The sequence below is a fragment of the Grampus griseus genome, assembly GCF_964374135.1.
Source record: "Grampus griseus genome assembly, chromosome: 5".
Classification (NCBI taxonomy): Eukaryota; Metazoa; Chordata; class Mammalia; order Artiodactyla; family Delphinidae; genus Grampus; species Grampus griseus.
Window position 1 is genome coordinate 141190527 of NC_138998.1, and position 25945 is coordinate 141216471.

Sequence of the window (25945 nt, forward strand, 5' to 3'; positions counted from 1 at the left end):
CTTCCAAAGCCTTGATTTCTAGGTGGATTCAGAGAACATTATGGGTGAAGAGTGAAGCGTGAATGGTGCCCTGGGAGGGGACGAACCAGCTGAAAACACATCTGGGTGTCAAGACACCCAGCCGATTAGCAGAGCTGCCACCTGGGAAGGGGTCTGAGCGCCAGCAGGCCTCCCGCGCCCCCAGCCGGGGCCACCGAGCACCCGTCCCTCCTAGCGGGTCAGGGCTTGGGCCTGCAGCTCAGCTGGGCGCGGGAACTGGCACCTGGCCCTCTTCTCCGAGACCTGAAACTCATCGAACCTGGAGGAAGCAGCTCGGAAGGAAGGAGCCCCCCACAGAGAAGAAGCCGGGGAAGGAGTCAAGGTTTCTTCCCCAAATGTTTTATTTAAATATTAAATTAAAAAACATACATCCACTAATCATTTGGCGTACATCTCTCATGTGAACATAGGAAATAAAATAATTAATTCAGTTATGGTAAAAAACCCAAACTATGTACATCTTCATCGGACGGCGTGGTGCCTCGGGACAGGCTCCCGCGTCCAGTCCGCGGGACAGCGCTGCTGAGAAACCCGCAGCACACGCGTCGCAAACACCGGACACAACACGACACACGTCTTGACGGTGACGGGAGGAAACGCTGAGAGTAAAGTGCTTGTCATGGCTCTGAGGCCTTTGATCAACGGCGTTAGGACAGATGCGTTAAGGAGGGAAGCGGCCTCGGGGAAGTCGACGGTGCCTCCGGAAGGCGGAGGCCGAGGCTGGCGCCCCAGGGCCTCCGGCGCTCTCCTGGCCCAAACCTTCCTAGTCACGGGAGGCTTTGGTGACTCCTTGGCAGCCAGGTGCAAGGACAGTCCTTCGTCCCGCTCCTGGACACAGCTACAGAGCAGCGGCGGCGGGGCCGGCGGGGGCGGGCCACACGCACAGACCCGGGCCGCCTCCCCGGCCTCTGGCGACCCGGCAATCTTTGGCTTCTACACGTGCCACCTTCCCCATTCGGCATCACCTGGGCCTAACACTGCAGGCTGCGAGAGCCGACACAAGCTGAAGGCACCTGCGCTGGTAAAGGGACGGCGCTGACTGGCCACAGGGATGGGGAGGGACGGTCCTCCTCAGTCCAGCGGCCTCTGACGGACCGAGCCGCCACCTGAGTTCACCTGCCAGGTGAGCACGCGCCTGGTCCGCTTGCTGCTGGCCCCGCCTCCACATGGACCTGGTGCCGGAGCTTGGTTACGTTACCAGAGAGGGAAGTTCACACCAGGAACACAAAAACGTAGTAAAAAGTATAAAAAATAAGTAGTGTATGTTTGTCTCCTATGTATACACATGTACAGTATTCGCTTTAAAAAAAGAACAAAGCTTGAACAGCACTGACCTGACCTCTCACTTCATTTTCCTAAAACGGAGGCCCACCAAGCGCAGGGCCCGGACAAGGTGGGCCGTCCCCCGACCGCAGGCGGCCCATCCCTGTCCGTCCCAGCATCACAGAATCGCCATATTGCACGATCCCCACTCCACCCCAAGTCAGTTGTTCTTTTTGGACCCTGATAATGAAATGCATAAAAACTTAATTAGCAGCAGAAATAAGAGGTGCAGGAGGAAGAGACTTCCCCAGCTCCCTCGGAGGTGCCCTGGGGCTCCAGGCCAAGTGACGGGGCGGGGGCGGGGAGCCTCCACCTCGCGGCCCCCCCACCCCAGCCAGGTTCCTCTTTGCAGCCCCTCCGAAGAATCCTGGAAAACCAGCTCCCGAGCAGTTTATAAAACGTCTCCTCTAAAATAAGAAAAACTATCCTCTGGATTCTGATTTCAGGGGAGAGAATTCCAAGAATTTATAGATTATCTTCTCTTGGGCTGGACGTTAGAGCTTTTCAAGAACTGATACGTAAAGCAGAAAGTTCACAGTTTTCAAGTGAAGCCTAAGTGTTCGAGGAAGTGGAGAATTGTGAACTAAAAAAAACCCCACTAACACATGCACGCGCACACACACGCGATGGGGACACACGGCTCACACCACGGTTTCCTGGGGGCAATCGGCGACCCCCTCCCCACCCCCCCACCCCGTGACCCTGACCACAGCGCTGCCAGCTCCACCCGCTGCCCTCCTCCCGCTTCCCATCCACCCGCCCCAATGACAGGCCCCTGGATTATTATTTTTCTTCAAAAAGTTTCCAGTCCCTACTCGGAGTTACAGTTGCTCAGTGCAAGGGGAAAAAAGAAAAATCAAACAAAATATAAACTAAAAAGCCAAAACACCAAACGTATTGCTTGTTTTCCTGCTGAAAAGTTCTTGGCTTTGAGTCCGGAAACGTCTTCACATACTCTGAAATTATTGCTTCGAGAAGTCACAGCCCGGCCGGGCCCCTCACTGCACCAAGACGAAGGTGCCCGGCGGGCCCGAGGTCAAGTCCTCCATTTCACAGTCCCCCTGGGGCAGCCCCGCGGGTTCCAGGCTCGGGGACAGCGTGGCGAAGCATGGCTGGGGGGCCACGGCGGCAGGGCCGGGGGCCGTGGAGCTGCTGATGCGCAGGTGGGCGTCCAGGAGCTGGGCGGCCGACGCCACGTGGGAGCCCCCGGCCTGCAGCAGCGGGGGCGGCAGCAGCAGGCCGGGCCCCAGCCCCAGCTCCTTCCGCAGTCCCGACACGAGGAGGGCGCCATCGCAGGGGGCGAGGACCAAGGGGGCTGGGGGGGGCTGGGCGGCCGGCTGGCAGCCGGGTGGGGCCGCCGGGTGGTGCTGTAACTGGAGCAACCTGGCCAGGCCGAGGGACAGGGAAGGCAGGTCAGTGCCGGCCGGCGCGCGGCTGCCCCCGCCACCCGGCCAGGCTCCCACACGATCGGGTTTCCACCCGCCAGGGCTGAGGGCCCGCCCCGTGGAAGTACGGGCTGGAGCTGCTCGGAACACGCCACTCTGGGCGTGACTCATCCCCTGAGCAATTCCTGGCATTTTATTCCCCGTCTTGCTTTCGTAGCAGCTCAGAGATGCCAACCAGACGTGACATTCTTACCCGCCGCCCCCTCCCTCCCCCACTGCGGGCCGATGCTCCCCACCCCCGCCCCCCAGCTACTGGGAAGGAGCCGCACAGATCTCCCCCAGCCTGGGCAGGGCAGCGCTTGTCTGGTTACGTGCAGAAGCAGGAGCTCAGGGGGTAAGGCCGCTCAGAAAAGCCCAAGCCACACGAGCCCTGCCCAGGCCCCGGCGCCAGTGCCACGCGGGCGTCTTACCTCTGCTGGTGCAACACCTCCTCCAGCAGGCTCCTGCCCTCCCGGCCGCCAGCCCCGCCGCCGTGCAGGCCCGGGCTCTGTGCGGGCAGCTGGAAGGTGCTCAGGCCGCCCCTCGAGGTCCGGCTGGAGGAGGGCTGGCACACCTGGCGAGCCAGCCCCTTGATCTTGTTCAGCCCCAGAAAGCCTTTGGTCCTCGCGTTCTTCCTCAGCTGCTGCCGAAAGGCTTTCAGCCCTGGGGACAGGCAAAGTCAACAGGTATACGGACCCGTCCACCAGCCCTGGCCTGACGGCCCATCGCTAGCTGGGGCTTCCAGACAGCAGGGGAGTATGCGGGGCCGAGTGGTGTGAACGTGGTGGGATGAGGGGACCCGCACGCCTTCCTACAGGGTCAAGGGGCCCTCTCGTCACCCCATCACTTCACGACAGCCCCTCTCCTGGGGCTAGGACATCAGTCTCTTTTGGGGTTTGGTTTGGGACAGCAGTTCCAGCCCTGAAGCAGCACACGTCTGGGCAGACAGTGGATCCTTCGTGGAAGGAGGGCACGAGCAGTGCAGGGGCCTCGGGAGGGGGCGGGGGCCCCACAAGCCCTGGGAGGTGCCAGGAGACCCCGGCCGCCAAGCATGGGTTGCCTTTGTGGTGGGTGCCTCCCTGACCATCCTCCTCCAAGTCAGGAGCTGATGCCCGCCACCCAAGCATCTCTTGGGCTCTTAGGACCAGCTACTAGAGGCCGTGTGAGCTCATCCTAGAAGCCAGGGTGTCTAGAAGCCGGGCAGCAGCTTCGGCCTGCCCAGGGAGCACAGCTGCTCCACCAGGACCAGCTAGAAGAGGGGTTTGCCACCTGCCGTTAAGGACAAAGTGATGCCCCCCGGGGTGCACACGGGTCTCCCAGGGAAGGCAGAAGTGGCCGAAAGGGGAAGTCACCTTGAGTGAGAGAGGTGTCTGACGCCCTCCGGCCCTCCTGGAAGCTGACGGGGAGCAGGGCGGCTCCTCCCAGGGCCCCCTGCGCCTGCAGCACAGGGGTGGCGGACTGGGTCCCCAGGAGTGGCGAGGCCAGTCTGAGCGGAGAGCAGGCGCTCAGCAGCCCCTGAGCGACCAGGTGTCCGCTGAGCCCAGCCAGGCCGTCACCCGCAGAGGTCAGGCAGCTGTCGGAGCTGGTGCCTTCGGAAGGACTGGCCGCGGAGGGAGAGACAACGATACCTGCAGAGCAGTAGGCGCTGCTGAGGCCAGACGCACCCGGGGACGCCCGACACCCTTTGCAGCAAGTCCAGGTGCTCTGGCCCCGGAGCTTCGCGCCTGCTGCGGCGTCTCCCGGGCCCTCAGATGGCCTGTGGCTCACTGACGGGGCAGACAGCTGTGCCCTCCCCACCCCTAGCCTCAACTCCGGGGGTAGGAAGTCTGCGACAGCCAGATGCCCCCAGAGTCCAGGGAGCCTCGATGGGCAGCACCACGGGGCTGGGGGCGCGGCTACAGCCAACAGGTGGCGCTTGGACCTGGGACACAGAGGGGCCTGGGCCGAGGACCTGCCCTGCTAGCCCCTGAGGGCAGCTAAACCCCACGCTGTCCCTGCCACTCGAGGGCCACCGGCGAGGTCTAAGTATGGTCCCCGTGGCCTCGGGCGATTCAGGACGGCAAATCCGAAGACGCTGCCCGTCACAGCCCACCCGCCGGGCATGTCCCTGACCCACGGGGACGCTTACATGGAGGGATGCGTGGGGAGAAGCAGGTGGAAACCTCGGCCAGCGTGTGTCTCCGGCCGGTGCTGCCAGGCGGGGGCCCCCGTGCGACCTGCTCCTCGTCCAGGCCCGGGCCCCGCCTGGCCTCCTCGCTGATGGCCGTGTCCAGCAGGCTGCTGGGGGAGACGGAGCGCCACTGGCACACGCCGTGGCAACCGGTGTCCACGGGGAAGAGCGAGGGCTGTGGGGACACACGGAGGCCGGTGACCCCAGCGCTCTGTGAGGCCCGGCCCGGGGCGTCACCAGCACTGGGAACCAGACGGGCCCACCCCGGACACCGCCTGCGAGGCGCTCGCACACCTGCAGTGAGCCGTGGAGGTCACAGTCCAGCTCGGCCTGCAGGACAGACTGCCCCAAGGTCTGGGGCTGTGCGCAGAGCAGGGCGGAGCGGAAAGCGTCACCGGGGGGGCCTTCCTGAGGCACCTGGGGGCCAGCAGATGAGGACAGAGGCCGTGAGGGACAGAGGCAGGGGACGACCGCAAGCAACACAGCGTCGCGGAACAGACCGGGCTGGCTTCCCGCTGACTTAACAGGCGTCGGCCGCCAGCTGCGGGCTCAGGACACGTGTGTAGCCCCCTCCAGTGCCTCACCGGCCGAGCGGTGGCACCAGGGGCCGTGAAGGAACAGGGGGTGGTCGGGCGGGGCCTGACCCCCAGCAGAACGGCTGGCACCCCCCACCCCGCTTCACCACACGGGACCCCTGCCAAGTGCCTAACGGGAGGGGGTAGGTGGCCTGGGGGCTCAGCCTGCATGCCCTCCCAGCCATGTCCCAGCAGGGTATTCCTAACTTGGGGACACAGTCCAAGGCAGAGACTCGGGGCTGGGTATCGAAGGCGCCGCCCCTCACCTCAAATCCGCTGAGGTCCGAGCTCCGGGGCCTCTGTTGCCAGGCGTGGCCGGGGCGGGCCGGCGGCTGGGCGAGCCGGAGCTCCTTCAACCGCTCCAGGAGGAGGTAATAAATGGCAGCGAAGTGGTTGTAGCTGCTGTTCTGCAGCGACTGCGGGCAGAGAAGCGGGGTCAGAGCGCAGCCGGCGGGGGGGCTCCTGAAGAGCCCGCCCCCGCGCCATTCTGGGGTGGCCAAGAATACCCTCTCCCGTGGGCGAGCCGCCCTTCGATCAGCCGCGCGCCCGTTTTAACCCGGCTGGCGAGCGCCTGCTTCCCCCGTTCGGCGGCCCGCCCCGCCCCCGACCGGGAAGGCGCACCCTCCCCATGGCAGGCCAGGCCGGCGGCGCACCTCCACGGTCCTCTGCCGGTCCACGCCCAGCGTCTGCATGATGCCCAGCGCCTGCTCGTCATAGCTGCCCAGGCTGGAGGCGTAGCCGAGCAAGGAGAAGACGGGGCAGGTGGGCTGCCGCAGGGCGGGGTCGGCCCGCATCCACCTGTGCTCCCAGATCTGGCTGATGGTGATGCGCTTGGTGGGGTCCACGGCCAGCATGCGGCGGACCAGCGTCTCGCAGTCTGGGGGGCAAGGGAGGCGCACTGAGCCCGCGAGGGCCTCCTGCACGCGTGTGCCCAGCGCCCACCTGGGTCCCTGCAGGGGACATGGCTCCCCTGCACGTGGCGAGCAGACAAGTGACCGTCCCAAAGAACGCTGAGGCCGGGAGCGGTGGCCTGGGTGTCACAGACCTGCCGCTAAGGAGGGCCACGGGTCGAGGGATCAGGTCCCTGGGGAACGTGGTCCTAACGTCCACCAGACCGAGCACCACCTAGACTCCCCCACCCTGCTGTGACCAAGCATGTGAGGAAGCAGCTGTCCAACACCTTCCAAAGTGGAAGGGAAAAGCACAGTGTGGGAGGGGTGAGACTCAGGGGATGGGGCCAGCACCCCGAGTGCTGTTGCTGGGCCCCCAGCCAGCTTCAGAGCAGCCGCGTAGGCATCAGCTGGCCCTGTAAGTCGGGCACAGAGAAAGCATCCAGTGGGTTGGGATTCTCTCGCAGGCATCGAGTAAACACCCCACAGTGACATGGGCCTGGCTCCCAGGCCCGATGGCAGACTCAGAAGACGGTCAAGCAGGCATTTCAGGAAATAAATTCCTCCTCATCCCCCCAAAGTCTCATCCTGGTTACCCAACAGCTCGGGCAGCAGGCTGGTGACCGCACCCGCCCAGAGGAGGCCGGGCACTCACCTACCTCGAGACATGAAGAAGGGGATGCGGAACCGGCCCTCCAGCACCCGCTGCCGCAAGGCCGGCAGGCTAGGCCCGTCGAAGGGAAGAGACCCGCAGACGAGGACGTACAGCACGACGCCTAGGCTCTGAGGAGGACCAGACTTGAGTCAGCGCCTGCGCCCCGGTGCCCCCCGAGCACCCGCACCCCCCAGGCACTGCACCAGTGGCTCCTACCCAGATGTCCAGCTGGGGGCCTTCGTACTCCTTCCCCTCGAAGACCTCCGGGGCTGCGTACGGGGGGCTCCCACACCACGTGGACAGAGGCTCTCCTGGCTTATAGAAATTCCCAAACCCGAAATCTGAGAGACAAGGAAACAGGCGATGAAGTTGCAGTGCAAACGGCAGGGCCGCAGTTTCAAAGGCTCGTGCAATACGGCATGGGGCCCCTCACCGGCATGCACCTCCCTCCTGCTGGGCGCGCTCCTGGGCCCCTCACCTGCCAGCTTGATGTCCATGTTGCCGTCCAGCAACAGGTTCTCGGTCTTGAGGTCCCGGTGGACGATGTTATGGCTGTGGCAGTATTCCACAGCCGACAGAATCTGCCAGAACTTCTTGCGGGCTTCACTCTCGCTCAGGTGCCCGGTGGAGGTCAAGTAATCTGAGGACGGACAAAAGGAAGCTATAGCCCCAAATCCAAAGGTCCGGCCGCCGCCTAGGGCACAACGAAAGGATTCTGGGGAGACCCAAACACTGGAGGGGCGATCAGGACATGTCTTTCCAACAGATACTAAGAATCAGCGTGGCTTACCAAACATTTCTCCATTTTTTGCGAATTCGGTGACAATGTAAAGCATATCCTTTGTTTCCATAACCTAAAAAAATAAAGACCTAACGTTTAACCACATAAAGGGAACGTACCAACGGTATAAATAATCTACTTGAACCCCAGTAAATTTTTAACTTCTCCAGAATGAGCATGTTCGTTATTTTAAAAAAGGAAAGAAAAGAAAATCTTCCGCAATAAAGAGACAAAGGGGATCCCTATTCAGAAAAAGTTTTTTGGGGTGGGATAGGGAGGGTGGGAGGGAGGGAGACACAAGAGGGAAGAGATATGGGAACACATGTATATGTATAACTGATTCACTTTGTTATAAAGCAGAAACTAACACACCATTGTAAAGCAATTATACTCCAATAAAGATGTAAAAAAAAAAAAAAAAAGGAAGAAGTTTTTTGAAAATCAGAGGTGAGTTCCTCACTAACCTATCCATCCTGATACACCTCTGCTTCCCAAAAATATCTACTTGTATTGGAACTCTCCTCTATGGTATTTTTAACTCACTTTGCCTCACCCAAAGTGAAGGCTCTGCAGGCCCCAGCAGTAAGAGATGGCGAGAGTTCTGTGAGGCCTTTCTTCTAGAAGCCTAGCAGGCAACAGATTATCCAAGCCAGGGCCGGCACGAGCTGAATAATAGATAACAAATTCCCCGCCCCACTTGCGTTACTGACCTGATACAGGAGGCTGTGAGAGGCCAGCTTTGCCAGGTAAGCTACAAAAGACTCCTCGCCTACAGCAAACTCCTCGGCGTGTGTGTCAATAACAAGAGCCAATGTCAAACACACCTCAGAGGTTCATTTACTGATCGAGAATTTTATTTCACGATGAAAAAAAATTTTAAGATTTTAAAACATAACTAATTAAGAAAGGAGGTCAAATTCAAATCTTTGGTACTGAAAGGAGTAAAACAAACTCATGTCTGTGTATTTTAAAATATTTCAGAGGGACACAGAATACATCTTTACAGAAAAAGATCTCTTCAGGGTCCAAAATATAGTTATTCCCTTAAAAAGGCACTTTAAAGACAACTGCCTCGAGCCACAAATCTAACAAGAAAAGCCAACACAATGCAGTTTCGCTACACTAGTAACTACCCTTGCCCTGGACGTGTGCGGTAGAGTGACATGCTGCAAGTTTATCCCTTTCCTCAATTTAAAAAAGAGACAGAGGAAGAATTACGAGTCAACGTGTTTGAAGTTTTAAAAAAAACCTCGAGGAAAGAGCTGAAGCGTCTCACGGAGGTTCTGGGGACTGGGCCAGGGGAAGAAAATTAGACACTAGTGTCAAAAGCAGAGCCATAACAATCGCTGCTACCCACTGAACCCTGTCTCCAAACAGTTGAAACAGCGCATGGAATGATGAGAAAATTCACCCCCAGAAAAGACCTCTACCGTCTGGCTCACTGGGCTCCTCCCGCACAGGGTCAGCGGAGGACAGGAAGACGAGAAAAGCTCTGGCTCATCCCCCTTGTCAAAGTCAGAGACAGACAGGCTTCAGCCCACTCCTGTGGAAACAGGCTGGGCACACTGCTCAGGCACTGACATCAGTGACCATGGAGGAAACATCTTATCTCGGCCTGACTCAAAAATGACAACAGAAACAAAACACGAACTGGAGTGCACGTGACTCGATCTCGGCACTTAACGATGCTGAGTAAACTGTCATTAGAGGAACACGAGCCCATGACTCCACCTCATCCTTCACCGTAACCCAGGGCAGCAGCCTCCCCGGGGGGTCATTTCAACCTCAGTCCTCTCCCCTGCCACACTGTACAGCTTCGCCTTGCCAAGGGCACACACACATCCCCACACCGTCCCATATTCATCTCGGATCCACAGGGTTTCGTGAGAATCGTCAAAAGGAACTTACACCCAACACAACTGGGAGTAATATCAAACATTTGCAAAGAACTTATCCTTCTGCAAGTAGAACCGAGTTCATTTTGCAGAAGCACCTGGCTAAGTAAGAGATTCCTTTGCTGTCCTAATTAAATCAGCACTTAGTTTCCAAAGATACAATTTTTTAGTTTCAAGGAAGAACAAAAAGCAAACCAACAGACGGACAGGGTGAGGCACGTTCTTAAAGCAGATTAGACGGCAAGTTCCTTTTGCTCTCACCGCAGCAAAGGTACCTCATCTCTCCGTTTTTGATGGAAGGGTTGAAACGGGATAGACAAATGCTCACTGCAGCCTTTGCGCAGATAAGTTTACGAAAACTGGTAAGAGCAGCTGGTTTTAAAGATTAATAATTATCTGCAAAGGCAGAAGAGTCTAGTTTCACTCAGATTCGTCCCTTCACACTAAATGGTTGACTTGCGGCAATGCAGAGATCTAGTTGTTTGTTTTCATAGTAAATTTAACAACCGACCTCCACGCATTCAAAACTGGAATGAGTAACGCTACCAAACAAAACTTTAATGAAGCAAATCTGAATTATGATCCAAGAGCAAGAAAATAATTGCACAGCTTACAGAAGTCAATCTGTTCACCTTATACAATCAACCCCCTGACTCCTACAAACACCCAAAAAGAGGGGCAACCTTCAGAGACTTAAGTTGTTGAAAATTAAAAAAATGATACACTTTGCCAGAAGTAACAGTGGAAGGCAAACTTGCGTCCTTACCTGATAAAGCTTTATGATATGAGGATGACTCAGAAGCTTCATGATCTGAACTTCACGGTATATTTTTTCCAAATTGCTTGAATCTAATCGTGTCTTGTCGATTATTTTTATTGCAACCTACAAATTTTTAATAGATAAAGGATATTTTGTTTGAAAAAGAAAAACCCTCTCATTTAAGCAAATTTACACATTTCATTTTCTGTAGGTTAATTTCTAAAACACTTTATGTCCCCAAAGGTCACAAAAAGTTAGGGAGGAAAATAACGGAAGTAACCATTAATATTACTTAAAAAGCCAAAGATCAATAAATGTCCTAAGTGTCTGCAGGCTCACTTTTCAGGGCTCCAGCTGCGCTCCTAGGTTATTTGCTCATTACCCTATTTGCTGTCCCCCAATATTTGTACAAATTATGCATAATCATAATATAAAGCATTTTTTTCCTTTTCCAAACTAAAAACTGTCAGCGTTTAGACATTAGGACGAAGGACCCCACAAGCTGGGATTCCACCAGCTTCCCCTGCTCCGGGGAGGGGTGGTGTCCACCCGCAGAGGGTGCACCCCCGGAGGGTCCACCCCGGGGTCCCGCCGCCCCACGCACCTGCGTCTTGGTAACTCGATGCCGGGCCAGCTTCACCACCGCGAAATTGCCCTTGCCCAGGGTCCGCTCGATGTCGTAAAAGCCCACCCGGAGAGGTTTCTGCTGTCCCTGGCCCGAGCCCGCGGGGGCCGCGCTCAACTCCGACATGATCACCATGGCTCCGGGCCGCACCTGCGGGCGGGGGGCGCGCTCAGCTCGGCGCCGGCCGGCCCGAGCCCAGGGCCCCCGGCCCGCCGGGCGCGCGGACCCGCTGCCACCCGCCCCCGCCGGCGACCGGCTCCACAGCGACCCCGGATTCCGGGAACCCCTTGGGACGTGCGCCCCGCTCCCACGCCCGCCGCCCGCGCTCGGCTCGGCTCGGGCTCCCGGTCCCAAGCCCTGCGGGGCGCGTGGATCGCCGCTCGCGCTCGGCTCCGTCCCGAAACCCGGACCCCCTCTCCCACGCCCCCCTACGCCGCCAGCCTCACCACAAAGCGGAGCCCGGTGGCGGCGCCCCGGCCCGCGACCCCCGCGCGCGCACCTGCGGGGCCGCGGAGTCCGCAGCCCCGAGCCCAACGGCGGCCGCCTGCCCGCGCCTCACCTCCGCCGCCCTCGGAGCGCCGAGGTCGGGACGCCGCTCGCTCCGCGGCCCCCGCCGCCCGCTCGGCCGCTCGCGCTGCCCGGCCGCCCGCTGCTCGGCCGCCTGCCGCCCGGGCCGCGCCGCATGTCAGCTCTGAGCCGAGCGCCGGGCTCTCTGGCCGCACGCGCCGCCAGCCCCGCCCCGGCCCGCCCGGCCCCGGCCCGCCCGGCCCCGCCCCCACCACGCCCCCACGCCGCCGGCCCCGCCCACGCCGCCGCCGCCGGATTGATACATCCCCATTGACGTCCTTTTGACGCCGGAGCGACGCGCGGCCGAGCGCCAGGCGGAGGGAGAGCGCGAGATCGGGCCGTTGCCAAGAGACTGGCGGCTCTGACGCGCGCGCTGATGAGGCCGTCGCCACGGCGACCGCGGGGTGGTGACGTCAGGGACGCCGGCCGCCCGAGGCCCGCCCGCCAGCGCCCGCGTTCCCGCCGGCGCGCGCCCGCTACCGGACGCCGCGGGCGCTGCGGGCGGCTTAACCCTTTCGTCCCCGGGCGCAGCCTTCCCTCCTGCACGCGCGCGCACGGCCGCTTTCGCCCAGGTCCCCGTCGTCTCGCACCCTGACAACAGGCTTGGTTCTAGCGCGGTTCCGAAACTCCCTGAAGTGCAGCACAGGTGCGGCTGCGTCCTCTTCAGCCTTCTACTCCAGGTTCCTCATTATCAGGGTACGGGTTTCATGTGTCCCCCAGTTTCCGTTGGAAGTGCTCGGCCTTGGCGCCTCAATTAGGAGAAGTACCAGGTGGGGCCCGGGAAACCTCACAGAGTCGCAGAATGGGCCATACGGGCTGCAGGTGACAGCAGGCCAGCTCCCACACCCCAAATTGGCCACCCAGGCCCAGAGGGGAGCTGCCACCCACCAGGGACCCTCCGGAGCGTGGCAGCTGCATGCATGGAGGACCTGGGCAGCCCACTTCGATTACTCTTGCCTCGTAGGAGCCTCAATTGTTTAGGAAGTTAGAAACGTCCACACAGGAAAGCTGGCCAGCATCTCTGTAACCTACGCCCGCGCGGGGCGTGGGGACGGCCCAGTGCTGTGAGCCCCCAGGCCGGGGCGCAGGTAGTGCTGGGTCCTCACGCCTGGCCTGGCCCCGCCCCACCCAGGACGGGGCGCGGGAGGGGTCACGTCTGCGGTCAGAAGCCAGCAGGTGACTGGAGGCAACTCTTTGCAGTGGAGCTCCTCACTGTGATGGAGGAAGGGCCCAGTGGGCTGATTTCCGGGGTGACCAGGTCCAGGTGGGAATGGACCCCACGCAGCAAGGCCTTCCGGTTCTTGGGACCAGAGTATTAGGAAACCCAGTTAGCAGCACCCTCACTAAAGGTCGCGCCTTTGACTCAACTCGTCCAGATGAGGAAAGCGCCCTGTCCCTTGGGGAGGGGGAGCGCCTCCCAAGAGGGCCAACAGGCGAGGACCTCACCCCTGGCGAGGCTGGACACTGCAGTTCCCCCGTCGTCTCCGTTTCTTTTGTCCACTGCCGGGTCCACCATGCTGTTTCCCCAGAGCTGCGGGGGCGTGAGGGGTGGGGACCTGTGCCCTCAGGACCGAGGTGCCCGCAGCCTGGTCCCCGCTGGAGAGGAGGGTATGAAAATGGCCGAGGGTGACAATTTCCACTGGCATCACCGCTCACTGCATGTTCCTTTATGCCTCACCAGCAAAGAAGATGTTTTCTAAGAGAAGACAGAAGGTATGGAGAATGGCATTTCTTAAATATTAGGAAGGCAGCACTTTTGAGATTTAAATTCTGCATCTAGCCTGCAATCATTTTTACCTCGTGTTAAATAAAAGTACCACGTCAGAGGAGGGGCTGGGAGCGAGTTAAGTGACATGGATGCGGAACTTAGACACCTTCTCGGGAGGCTGCCTGGCGAGGGCGCCTGGTGGAGCGGGGATGCCCTTCTGCTGGTGACCGATTGCAGGCCTGGGCAAATATTTCCCATCACCCCCTCCCTGGGCAGTTGTGTGTGGGTTTAGTTTGTTCTGAAAGTCCTTTCAAGGACACAAATAGTCCCAGAGCTTTCTTTAGTCTTTCAAAAGTGCCTTCGTTATCTGTCCCAAGTTTATCCATAGAGATTTTGGAGGAATATTTTTTACTTCCTTCAAGCTGAGTAGTTTACAACTGCTTTCCTCTCCTTCGGGGGGGTCCCAGCACCCTGCTGATCTCTTCCTAGGAGAATGACACGCAGAGTGAAGAGACTAGGACCTGAATGCGCTCACCTGCTGTCCCTCGTTCTGTGACTTACGAGCTTTTCTCAGGCTCATCCAGGTGACACCCAGCAAGCCGGCCCCTCCAGCCCCTCACCCACCCGCCCCAGATGTAGCCAGAGTCTTCGGAAAGGTCGTAGATGTTTGCGAACGCCTGGCTGCCTGTTTGGAAACATTTTGTCAGTGCGGAATAGGAACTGCAGGCAGAAGAGCCGAAGCTGCCTCCCCAGAGCGGGTCCCTGGACCCAGGCTCATTTCACCTGCTCCCAGCCCTTCCTGAGGGTCCCACCATCTGAACAGCCCTGCGCGGGCTGTGGCCATTCTCCAGCCCCTGGGCGGCGAGCCTGCTCTTTGGACAATGCAGGCAGGGCAGAGGAAAAGGCAGACCTCAGAAGGGCTGTCATCCCACAGTGGGGTTCCTCCCGGCACCCCTGTGAATTGGCTGCTACCGAGCCTGTTTCCCAGGGCCTTTAGTTGTTGCTTGTCTCCTCAGCCCCTGGAGGCTGTAATTCCTTCCAGAATGCTTGCTTTATTTTCATGTTTCTAGTCTTCCATGCTGTGTACACAATACGAGGAAAAGAAAACACTGCGTGTGTGCTTCTACGGGCGTAAGAAAGTGACCTGAGCAATTCTGCACCTAACCTAGTGGAAGAAAGACTCTCAAAGTCTGCAAGAATGGTACCATAGACATAGATATAGATATCACTGCAGATTCGGGAGAAAACAGTAAGTCAGGTTTCTTTTCCATTTGGAATTTCTTAAGCCTGTCTTAGAACTGCAGTGTTTCTGGAATTCATCTTACTGTTTCTAGATCTTGAGCCTGCAGACCCCATCAACAGGTCTCTTTAAACATTCACAGGTGTGCCCACCTTGTCCCCGGTGGGTGTCCTAAACCTGCTCCCCTCCATGACTAAAGGTGGGGGGACGCCAGCGTCCCTCTCCGGGTGGCTTTCCCCGGGTCACCGAGAGTACGACAAGGCACTTTTCTTTCTTGCCACCCTTCTCCTAGGTACTGAAGGCCCTTGTCTGTCCTCCCGGCTCTGTTTCCCTTGGTTTTATGTGGTTCGTTGAGGGCATTAGCCCAATGATTGCAGGCCTCAGGGAAAATGGTCAGCCGCCAGCAGCGTCCGTGGGCCTCAAGGGCGGCCCTGGTCCCTTCTGCTGCGTCTGTAGAGCCTGAGACAGACACGCTTACAGACACGTGGGCACTGCGTCTGGGAGTTACGACCCCTGGCCTGGGGTCCAGGAGGCGGGGGGAGAACCCAGCTGTTCTCAGGCCAACTCAGCAGCTTGGGTGAAGCAGCTGTCCAACGCCGCCAAGCGTGTCAGCCTCCCACAGCTCCGCCTCCCACGCGTGGGATGCATTTGCTCCGTGACTGCCGTGGTCATGGCCGTATTCCTCAGTCCAGGCTGTCCGCAGGCTGGGAGAGAAGGAATCCTGGTGCTGGGCATGTTGGGCCTGGGCTGGAGGTGCCGGGGTTCTGGAGAGGCAGCCACGGGGCGGGCAGGGCGGATCTCCAGCGCTCTGGGTTTCATAGGCACAGCGGCCGGAGCTTCCTATTCGCAGACCAGCTGGCCCCGGGACCCCAAGTGCTAGGCTTTCTCTTGCCATCTCTGTTCCTGTCACCACTGAGGAACGGTGTGCCTGATGGGCTGGTCACGGTTGATACTGCACCTGAGGCCTCGACAGGCCTTGGGGTGTCTGGCTCCCTGGCCCGTGTTCTGAGCCCAGGGAGGCAGGGGTGGGCTGCAGGGGGCGAGGTGGGCCGCAGAGAGCCAGCAAGGGCCAGACGGAGGCATCGCGTTTACTGGGGGGGCTCGTGAGAAAAGCAACATCAAGGTTCCTGGCAGGGGTGGTCACGGGTCGTGACAGCACACCCACAGTACCCGCTGTCCTCCGGTGGAGGGAAGGGCATTCAGGAATGCCGGAGGTTCCCGCCGTTGTACCTGCGGCATCGGCCCGTCAGGAAGAGGAGCCCCACCCCTCCACGCTGCGGAGCAGAAGCCCCTGGGTGTGGGCCTCCTTCCTGCGGGGCCGCACAGAGCACCCCGACTCCTTCTGGGAGACGTCAGACTTCTAAGGGGTGGTTCAGCTACTTGTCTCTGGGGCCCCCACTGGCGTCAAGCACGCTGTACTGGCCTTTGTGTTACACTTCACTCATTCCCCAGATCCGTGAACTTCTACTCTTCGCAAGAACCGTGCTAGGCGCTGCCAGGAGCACAGGTGAGCTTTGTGACAGGCTGGTAGGGACCGCGGGAAGGGAAGGGCCAGGTCAGAGAGAGGCGAGGCGGCCAGGCATGCCAGGGCCAAGGGAGTCACCCACCAGCGCCCACCCAGGCCCGTGAAGCGCCTACCGTGTGCCCTGCGCTCCCTGGGGCTGTGAGCACAATGGGAGGAGAACAGACAAGATGCCTTCCCCCGAGGGCCACCATCCGGCTGAGGAGACAGACGATAAAGACCAGACGGGGGTTGGGGGGCTGGGGGGGGGATGGGGGGGATGGGTAAGAAGCTTTCAGAAGGCAGCCACTGGAAGGAGGAAAAGAAGCCAGAGTGATGGAACAGAGTGGTCTGGCCGGAAAGTGGCCGTACACGGGGGGCTCCTTCTGTTTCTGCCAGAGAGAAGGCAGAGGGTGTGGACCCAAGGGCGGGAGGCCGAGAGGACCAGCTGATGTGGGGAGGAGAGGAGACAGGAGATCCGGACCAGCTCCAAGACGGACGTGGCGGAAGTACTGGAATCGTTGAGGGTCCATTCACCAACGATCGCCCAAACAGTTGTGTGAGTTTTCTCTGGAGGTGCTCAGATGAGGACGGGTGTGGCGTAAGTGGGTATGTGGGCTTACCCGGGGTTGCGGCACTGCGGGGTGAAGATTATGATGGGGACAGAGGTGAGGATGAGGGGGAAAGGAGTTTGGGATGATGCCTGGCAGTGAGTCCGGTCTGGAGTGTGGCTTCCAAGCTGGGGAGGAGGGATGGGGACAGGAAGTGGGGGCGCATCCCTGGCGACAGGTCCTGACGGCTCTGAAAGTCTAAGCAGTTTGCCCATTCCGGACCTTGGGGGAGAAGTGAAGGATCCCCCCCGTTCCGGGAGCAGGTTCCCAGGGTGAGCCAAGAGAGGGATGGGCAGCGACGGAAAGGCCAGGGCCCCAGCTCTCCCTATGGCTTCCAGATGGATCCCCGGCAATTTCAGCGGCATCAAGTGAGAACCAGATCAAGGCTCCCTGAGCAGCCTGGTCTCTTCTGATAAAGACTTTGTTTTTTTCTAAATATAAACATCAATAGAAAACTCAGTAGGAAATTTAGAAAATACAGAAGTATGTAAAGACAAAACCGAAAAACACTGGCAATGCTGCTGACAGTTTGATATTTTTCCACACAGTCTTTTTATAAAAGCATCGAGATCCTTCCGTGTATGATGCACCTCCTGCCTGTTTCACCAGCCCTGCGGAGGAAGCCTCTTGCCAGGTCATTAAACCACCATCAGAGTCACGCCTGGAATTCCACGATGGAGGAGGCTGTACCGTCCCCGATTTAACCCCCTGTTGTCCCCCTCCCCCATGCCAACATCTTGGTCACTCTGACAAGCCTTTCTGCTCACATTCTCCAGGAGACTTCCTTGGAGATGCCATGGCTGTCTGAGAGGCATCCGGGGTCCCGATTGGACACCTGGCCCAGCCTGCTCAGGACAGCACAGCCCCAGGGAGGAGGGTGGTACCTGGTGGCCAAGAGCAGACTCTCAGAAACCGAGGGCTCCCAGGCGGTCCTGGAGACCCGCAGGCTCAGGCCACCACAGCAGGGCTTGGGGGCTGTGGAAAAGGGAGAGGCCTCATCCCCCGGTTGCCAAGGCGACGCGGAAGCCTCTGATCGCCCAGGAGGACCCATGGCTCAGCATCGGGCTTTTTCAGTACAGCCTACAAAGGTGTTTTCGTTCATTCTGACCTGGTTTTCATGGATTTTGGTATTGTTGTGTTGTTTGTTTAAAAAGAAAACACATGGACTTACGTCATGAAGAGGCAAAGACGTCACTGGCATCAACTAATAAAAATGATCATAAACTCGTCCCCAGACTGAGCACCCGTAATGACAGCTGACAGGTCCAGTGTGACACCTAATGAGCCGTGCGAAGGCACAGGATGTGGACAAAGTGGGACGAGGTCCCGTGGCATTAGCACACCACTGTCAAGCTCGCATCTGCTTGGTGGTTCCCGCTAAACCAGAAAACCAAACTTTGGTGGGAAAAAAGCAAAATTTTCGTGTACGACAGAGCTCAGTCTAAAACCCCTCAGAACGGGTGAGAGTTTTAAATCGAGCAGAGCCTTTCAGGGTGCCTGGACCAGGAAGAAGGTCCAACCAGCACTGCCTCAGGGCCAGGAATCTCTGGGTCACCCCGAGGCCTCAAAGGAGGTTTCCAGAACCTTCTTCTCATAGATAAACCACAGACCAGAAGTCAGCAGGCAGGGTTTGAAGACCTGGGCCACCAGCATTGGAACCGCCTAAGTCTCAGATCCCCAAACCAGCTGGGTTTCCTTCCGTTTTCTCAGAATGGGTGTGCAGGTGCACGAGGATGCCATGGGCCACCTCCTGGTTTCCCTCGGCAACATCTGACAGCAGACATGGGATGGTCTATGATGCTGTGAGGTATTGGGATCATGTAGAATCCGAAAGAAGTTTAAGCACCTAAAAAAACAGAGGAAGGGCTAGAGGCCTGGGCATTCCCAGCCCACTTCAGCATTTGTTCCCCTCGGACAGAGGGACTCCCAAGTGCTCTCAGGGCGAGTCCGCCTCTGTCCAGGCCTGCAGGTACACGCAGAGTCCTGGGCTGACTTGGGACCCGGTTGAAGCCTCTTTCCTTGTTGTCCATGGTGACACGCAGAGCTGGCTGCAGGACCGGGGACCAGTCAGCGTCACGGCATCAGGGCAGTGGCGGGAGCTGGGCTCTGTCAACTCTGACAATTTTATTTATCTTAATTTATTTATTTACTTTGGCCACACAGCGTGGCATGCGGGATCTTAGTTCCCTGACCAGGGATTGAACCCGGGCCCCTTGCAGTGGAAGTGTGGAGTCTTAACCACCGGACGGCCAGGGAAGTCCCAGCTTTGACAATTTTATATCTTGTTTTTTCTATTTATATAAAGGGAATTTCTCTGTGTCATTTTATTTAAAGACGTTATCTTCAGCGTTTAATATTCCATCATGTCTAATATTTATTTCACACTTCCATTTATTTAACATTTCACCTATTTTCAGACATGTGTTGTTTTTACACAAGCTATGTGGCTTCAAACAACAGAAGTCCATTCTCCCACAGTCTGGAGGCCAGCAGGCTGAGATCAAGGTGTGGGCAGGGCCGGGCTCCCTCCTGAGGCTCGAGGGGAGGGTCCTTCCCGCCTCTCCCAGCTCCTGTCAGCTCTCAGCAACACTTGTCATTCCTTGGCTAGCCGCAGGTTTTTCTCTTCTGCTTGGCGGCATCGTGACACCCGGAGAGCGTGGCCTGACAAAACCTTCTGATGTGACATTATTATACAATGATCCCGTAGAGCAAGGGTGCCACAGCAGTGACACAGCCCAAAGGCAGTGTTTGGCCTCCAGGAAAAAAAAATCCACAACGATAAATAAAAGAAAAATACGTGCAAGAAAGATGTAAAGGACTAAATATCCTTACTACGTAAAGAATTCTCAGAGTAAATAAGAAAAGCACTCACCCTACTAGGGGACTGTGATTGTGCCCACCCAGTGCCGCGTCTCCTCCATCTGCCACCCTTGTCCGTGAGATCTGAGGGAGGTGACCTCTACTTCCCCTCCAGAGGTGGAACTTGACACACACCTGGCCGGCGAAGGGGCTCCTGGGGTCTCTGGCTGGAGCTATGGGGGGGAGAGGCAAGCTTTCCCCGTGGGCTGTGAAACTGGTAAGAGGTTAGCCATCGCTGCTGCAGTGGGGTGAGCGAGCTGCCTGAGAGCAAAGCCACGCGGCGGGGGGCGAGGGGGAGAGCTGAGATGCTGGTGAAAAGACGGAAGAGAGCAGAGAAGCACTGACGAGGACCCGGGTCCAGCTCAGCCTGAACCCTAACGTGCCCTGAAGCCTTCACTGACGTCAACTACGGACTTTCTTTTTTAGCTTCAAGCAGTTCAAGTTGCATTTCTGTCATTCACAACCAAGGGAGCCTTGGCCGAGACCCATTAACAGAAAACAGAAGATCTGACTCGCAGAAGAAGTACAAAGGCCGATAAACACAAAAACAGAATCAGTCCGAGTAAGAACATTCCGGAACTGCGCCTTAAAACGAAGGCCACTGTTGTACGAGTTGTGTACCCCCCAAAAGGCCTAATCGCCAGCACCTAAGAATGTCACCGCGTTTGGAATTAGGGTCATTTCAGACAGAATTAGCTGAGATGAGGTCATCCTGGAATGGGTGGGCCCCTGACCCAATCTGACAGGTGTCCTTGTAAGAAGAGACACCTGGGGAAAGGGATGGGCGTGGTGGGTCTATACCAGCATCTCAGCTCTCCCCCTCGCCCCCCGCTGTGTGGCTTTGTTCTCAGGCAGCTCGCTCACCCCACTGCAGCAGCGATGGCTAACCTCTTACCAGTTTCACAGCCCACGGGGAAAGCTTGCCTCTCCCCCTCGTAGCTCCAGGCAGAGACCCCAGGAGCCCTTTCGCCGGCCAGGTGTGTGTCAAGTTCCACCTCTGGAGGGGAAGTAGAGGTCACCTCCCTCAGATCTCACGGACAAGGGTGGCAGATGGAGGAGACGCGGCACTGGGTGGGCACAATCAAAGTCCCCTAGTAGGGTGAGTGCTTTTCTTATTTACTCTGAGAATTCTTTACGTAGTAAGGACATTTAGTCCTTTACATCTTTCTTGCACGTATTTTTCTTTTATTTATCTTTGTGGATTTTCTTTCCTGGAGGCCTTTGGGCTGTGTCGCTGCCGTGGCACCCTTGCTCTACGGGATCATTGCATAACAATGTCACATCAGAGCGTTTTGTCAGGCACATTCTCCGGGCGTGACGATGCCACCAAGCAGAAGAGAAAAACCTGCGGCTAGTACGTCAGTAAATGAGTTGGCATCTGAAAGCTTATCTTCACGGTGCGGACGTCACAGGTGAAGGCTAAAGCAGTGAGACTGTGGCAGCACCTAGTGAAAGACCGGCTGTGCCCGTAAAAGTGACCGCGGTTGTGCAATAAAAGGCAGAGGGCACCAAGGGCCCTGCTCCGGGTGTCGGCCTCCAGTGCTCCCTCGGCCTCAAAAATGTGATAAGGAATGTGACTTTGAACTCGTTAACCTGGGATCGGGCTTTGTACTGCAGGTGAGCGGAGCGGCTGCCCTGCCCGCCTGGGAGGAGCTCACAGGTGCCCCACCCCACCCAGAGAGGGGCCCCGGCCCCACCCTCTCTCCTCTTCTCCTTCCCTAAAGCACCAGGAGGACGTCCCTGTTAACGCCGCTGCTCTTCCCCCTTCACCATCGGGGGTCCCAGGTCACATCGTCACTATCTTCAAGTTCAAGGGCGACAGGACCACTAGGTTCCTGATAAGAGGGCTGTACAGCTGTGGGCCCGGGGAGGACACTGCTGGCGGGAAGGAGCATATGGGGGCCGGGCTTGCGGCAGGGAGAGCAGGGAGGGCTGTGGGATGGTCACGGGGTACCTGTGTCCCCCCCACCTGGGGAAGGCCTCCCTGGAGAGCGTGCAGGGTCCCCAGGGCCACCCCTCCACATGCAGACTGGCTCTGGCTACAGAGGCCCGAGCCCATCCCCGCCACAGCCCCCTGCCCAGGGCTGACAGAGCAGCACGAGGCGGGTGACTTGGAGGGGTCATGGGGTGGGGGAGGGGGACAGGGTGTGAGCAATGGGGAGAGGGTCACGTTAGATGCGAGCACCCCCCAAAAAGCAGACACTGTGTTAGTCAGGGTTCTCGGGAGAAACAGACCAATAGGTAGACAGACAGACAGACAGATCTGCTCTGAGGAGTTGGCTTCCAACCTCAGGCTGGGGGCCCAGGAGAGCCTGCGGTGCAGTTCAGCCCAAGCGTGAAGGCCTGAGAGCCAGGAGCCCTGATATCTGAGTCCCGCTCTGAGCCCAAGGGCGGGAGAAGGTGGGACTTCCCAACTCAGCGTCGGGCAAAGAGCCATGTTCCCTCCCTCGGTCTCCAGGGGGGAAGCCCGGCCCCGCCTGCTGCTGACGGCCCCTTCCGTCTAAATCCTCAGGCCTCAGAAAGAGGAGTGGGCTTGGCCACCGTCAGGAGTAGCCCAGGGCCAGCTGCCCGGATGGGGCTGGGACCAGGGAGCTGCGCAGGGCCGGGGGAGAGGGGGTCACACAGAGGCCGCCCACACACACACCCTGACCCCTCCTACTGCCCCTCCAGGGCTGCTTTGGGGGGTCACCAATTTCTGGGGGGCGAAGCAGGACAGGGCGGGGCTGGGCATTACGGGGAGCAGGGAGGCTCACCCGCACCGTGTGGTTTATCCTGGGGCCTGCACCCGGGGAGGGAGGGACTGAGGGTCACAGAGCAGCTATGCGGGGTGCCCACGTTCGGGACTTGGGGACAATCCTGCCTTCCTGGAATTCTACTGTATTCAGTACACGTGATTTAATAGGCTTTTCAGGTAACTTCACGAATCGGAAAACCGATCGCAGCCCTTTGCGGTCAAGCTGGTGGACACAGACCCAGCACCTCGGCCCCAGCACACGCTCACACCCTTCCCCGCCCGCGCGCACACACACGCACCTCCACGCACAGGTACACGTGGGCTCCTCCCCTGCCCCTCCCCCTGCACGGCCGCGCCCGGGCCTCGCTTCCCACTTCCCGCCCGGCCAGCTGCCGGCCGGCGTGACACAAGTGGTGCTCGCGTACACTCCGCTGAGCCCCGTGTAAACACTCCTGCTGCAATGCGTACAGAAGGCCACCCCTCGGGCCTGCTGGACGTGCTTCCGGCCAGAAAGGCCGTGGACCTGGGTCCCATTAGGACGAGGTCAGCCAACTTACCAGCCTTCAGCCAGCTGGCCGGGCCCACACCGTGCCCTGGCTGCAGGAAGGGGGCGAGGCCTGGGCCCCGCAGGGGGGGTCTTGGCCTTGCAGGTGCAGAAGGGCCCTCGGGGAGCACAGCAGGCCGGCCCAGGCCCAGAGACACTCCCACGGCAGACAAGGGACACGAGCACCCAGGAGAGAGACGCGGGGTGCCCTCGGCAGGCGGGCAGGCTGGGCCCGGGGGCAGGTCTGCGGGGCCCAGGCTGGAGGTGGGAGGAGAAACGGGGCCTGAGAGCCAACAGGAAGTAGGTCGGGGGTGAAAGGAGGGGCCAGAGGGGCCTCTTGCCCGGGCCTCCCCAGCGGAGCCCCAACCCGACCGTCTCCCTGGACCCACTGCGCGTCTGCAGCACAAAGAGCGGTGGTGCAGCAGGCGAGGTTTCTTTTAAATCGACCCTAAATCGTGGGATGGCTGTGCAGCCGCCATGTGTGTGCCGGCACCTCCCCTTGTGCAGAGGACCACGCGGGAGCCCGCGGACTCAGAAGATGGTCCGCGAGGGGACGAGGAGCGAGGGGAGGGCATCGAGGGGCCGGACGCCCAGCGTCCCCGGGGGGCGGCAAGGCAGGGTTCCGCCGGGGACGCCCATCTGCGGGGCAGCCACTGAGACGCAAGGCCCGCTGGGTCCCAGCGCGTCGGTCCCTTGTCCAGGCTCCAGTGGAGGACCACCCGCTCTTAGAGCTCCCGCTGCGCCCCACAGCCCGCGCCGTGGCCTGGCACTGCTCAGCTTCCTGGGAGCTGCAGGCCGGCTGCTTCTCCCGGGGTCGCTCAGTTCGTGCTCTTCTTAACGCAGGGACGGACGGCCCTGTCTCTGACCTTGTCCCAGCTCTGGAGGCGCTCACCACGCCCTCCCGAACGGGGGCCTGGAACCAGAGTCAGGAGAGCGAGTCCTTGGCTCCAGGGCGAAGGGGATGGCAGACTATGGCTCACCGCAGGCTTAGGGGCCACGCCCTTCCGCCCCTGCCTGAGGGCGTTCTCGGGGTATGGCCGGGTTCCTCTGAAAGCCCAAGAGCAAAGTTCAACCCACAGGGCTGGGAGCTGGTGGATAGACACTGGCTTCCTCCCCCAGAGGCACGCCAGAGGCCACCACTTACTAGCATCTTCCCTCCCCCTCCCACCTCCTCACTGGGCTTCCTGGGGTCGCTTCCACGTAAATGACCTTCACCCAAATCCTTCCGTCAGGTCAGCCCTTGGAGGAACTTGAGTTTGGACCAGGGTGACGCTCTGCGCAAGCTCAGGGGCCCAGGGTGGGCGAGCCAACGTGTAGGGTGAAGGCTGGGTTCTCTGCTTGCTTGGCTCGGCAGTGAGGAAACAGCAAGGAGGGCTTACTCAGAGCCGGTGGGCGGGGAGGCGGTGGGGGGGGGGGTGCAGAGGCACAGTGAGTCCTTTATCCACAGACGTCGGCGCTGCGTCACAGCCGAGCCTCCTGACGCCCTGGGACATCACCCTGTGTTTGCTCCTTTCCTTTCTCGGCGCTGAGCCCAAGAGCCCGAGAATCCCCTCCGTACTCAGATGGGGGGTTGGAAATAACCTCAGCTGCAGCTAATGGCTGATTTAATCAGGGAAAGAAGTAGAACCTATTAGAACACTCCTGGTAATGATTACTCACCTGCAGGTGAAAGCGGTTTTGACCTTGTGGGAGCTCCACCAAGGGCATCTCCACCCGAGTCACTGGGTACCCTGCCTGAGCCTCAGCCTGGGCCCAGCAGAGCACACTCGGAAAATCCAGAGAGCGTGCAGGCGCCTCCCCCAGTGCGACCATCCAGAGGCTTCCCTGAGGAACCGACTTTAGGAACCGATGTATTTAAAATCCAAATTGAAATAAAATGCAAGTTACTGAGAAATGGTTTTCTTTGCACAGTGGTTCCCCAAAGGATTCCTTGAGCCGTGGGATTTTGGGGGTGTTTCTAACTGCAGCATAACTGAGGGCATCCTGAGGACTGAGGGTCCTCCGCTAAAAATGGGGGTGACACGCTGGCCCTCCCACCTCGCCAGGGTGATTGGAGGACCACATCCAAGGAGGGCACCGTTGTAACCATAATGTGCTGTGATGGATGTGTCAGGGTCCTGGGGCCGCCACCACAAGCACAACAGACCAGGTGGCTCGGACAGCAGAAGCTTATCTATCTTCTCACAGTCCCGAGGACAGAAGCCTGGGATGCCGGTGTGGGCAGAGCTGCTTCTCCTGGTGTCTTCACGTGGCTGTCCCTCTGTGCGTGTCTGTGTCCTAATCTCCCCTTCTCACAAGGACACCTGTCAGGTTGGATTAGGGCCACCCCAGTGACCTCATTTAACCATAAGCCCCCCTCTAAAGGCTGCGTCTCCAAGTACAGCCGTGTCCTGTGGAGCTGGGAGTTAGGGCTCCAACACGGGAATGCAGGGGGACATGTGCCCACGACAGTGGCATACAGGCAGGGGGCCTTCAACAGGGCGGCTGCTGGAAACGGACTCTTCTGTCGCTTGAAAATCACGCTGTGTCTTGTTTGAAGTGAAAAGGGGAGACTCAGCCCTGCTCCTCGGGACCACAGCCGCAGCGAGCACAGGGGAAACCGGTGCTCAGCTCCCCGGCCCCTCGGGGTCTGATTACACGCGGCTCCGGGTTCTGGGCCCATGTCCCGCAGCACGTGCAGCGGCCGCACACCGTTGTCCCCTCGAGCCGCTCAGTCATCGGTCTCGCCGGTGGGGCAGAGGACGGGTCTGGAACCCCACGAGGAGCACGGAGCCCGCACCCCAGGCCCCTCAAAGCACCACAAGGGAGGTGTTGCATCTCTCAGAAAGGCCTGCTCTGACTGCTGCAAAGCCGCGTCCCTCAGCTCCCATGGCTCTAACGAGGGTCCCGCCAAGCTGGCTGCAGCCACAGCAGAGCCAGTTCTCTGAGCTTGTTTTCAGGTCCAAATTAGAGACAGATACACCTCGCAGGCCCTGACCAGACAGCAGCATCTGCTCGGGTGCCCCTCGCTTCCCCTTCTACCCAGACCCTCCCTCTGAAAAGGA

The 25945-nt window shown here is 59.1% G+C and overlaps 1 protein-coding gene and 1 long non-coding RNA gene across 3 annotated transcripts; one reads left to right on the forward strand and one right to left on the reverse strand.

Annotated features, from left to right (window-relative positions):
• Positions 1–362: 362 nt before the first annotated feature.
• Positions 363–11763, reverse strand: SIK1 (salt inducible kinase 1). Of its 2 annotated transcripts, XM_082655510.1 has the most exons (14): positions 11697–11763; positions 11117–11287; positions 10519–10635; positions 7867–7930; positions 7555–7716; positions 7293–7417; positions 7081–7204; positions 6185–6408; positions 5798–5947; positions 5251–5373; positions 4915–5131; positions 4139–4414; positions 3218–3449; positions 363–2745 (listed from the first exon to the last, which is right to left on the reverse strand). In XM_082655510.1, exons 2-14 carry the CDS (start codon positions 11270–11272, stop codon positions 2361–2363), a joined length of 2355 nt encoding a protein of 784 aa, XP_082511636.1. In that variant the 5' UTR covers positions 11273–11287; positions 11697–11763; the 3' UTR covers positions 363–2360. The 2 variants fall into 2 exon arrangements, with proteins under 2 accessions (XP_082511636.1, XP_082511637.1); XM_082655511.1 differs by lacking the exon at positions 5251–5373.
• A 1619-nt stretch (positions 11764–13382) lies between these two features.
• LOC309823090 lies at positions 13383–18240 on the forward strand. Its single transcript, XR_014296807.1, has 5 exons — positions 13383–13417; positions 14483–14661; positions 16105–16159; positions 16553–16712; positions 17313–18240. It is a non-coding gene; the product is annotated as an uncharacterized lncRNA (long non-coding RNA).
• Positions 18241–25945: the final 7705 nt, after the last annotated feature.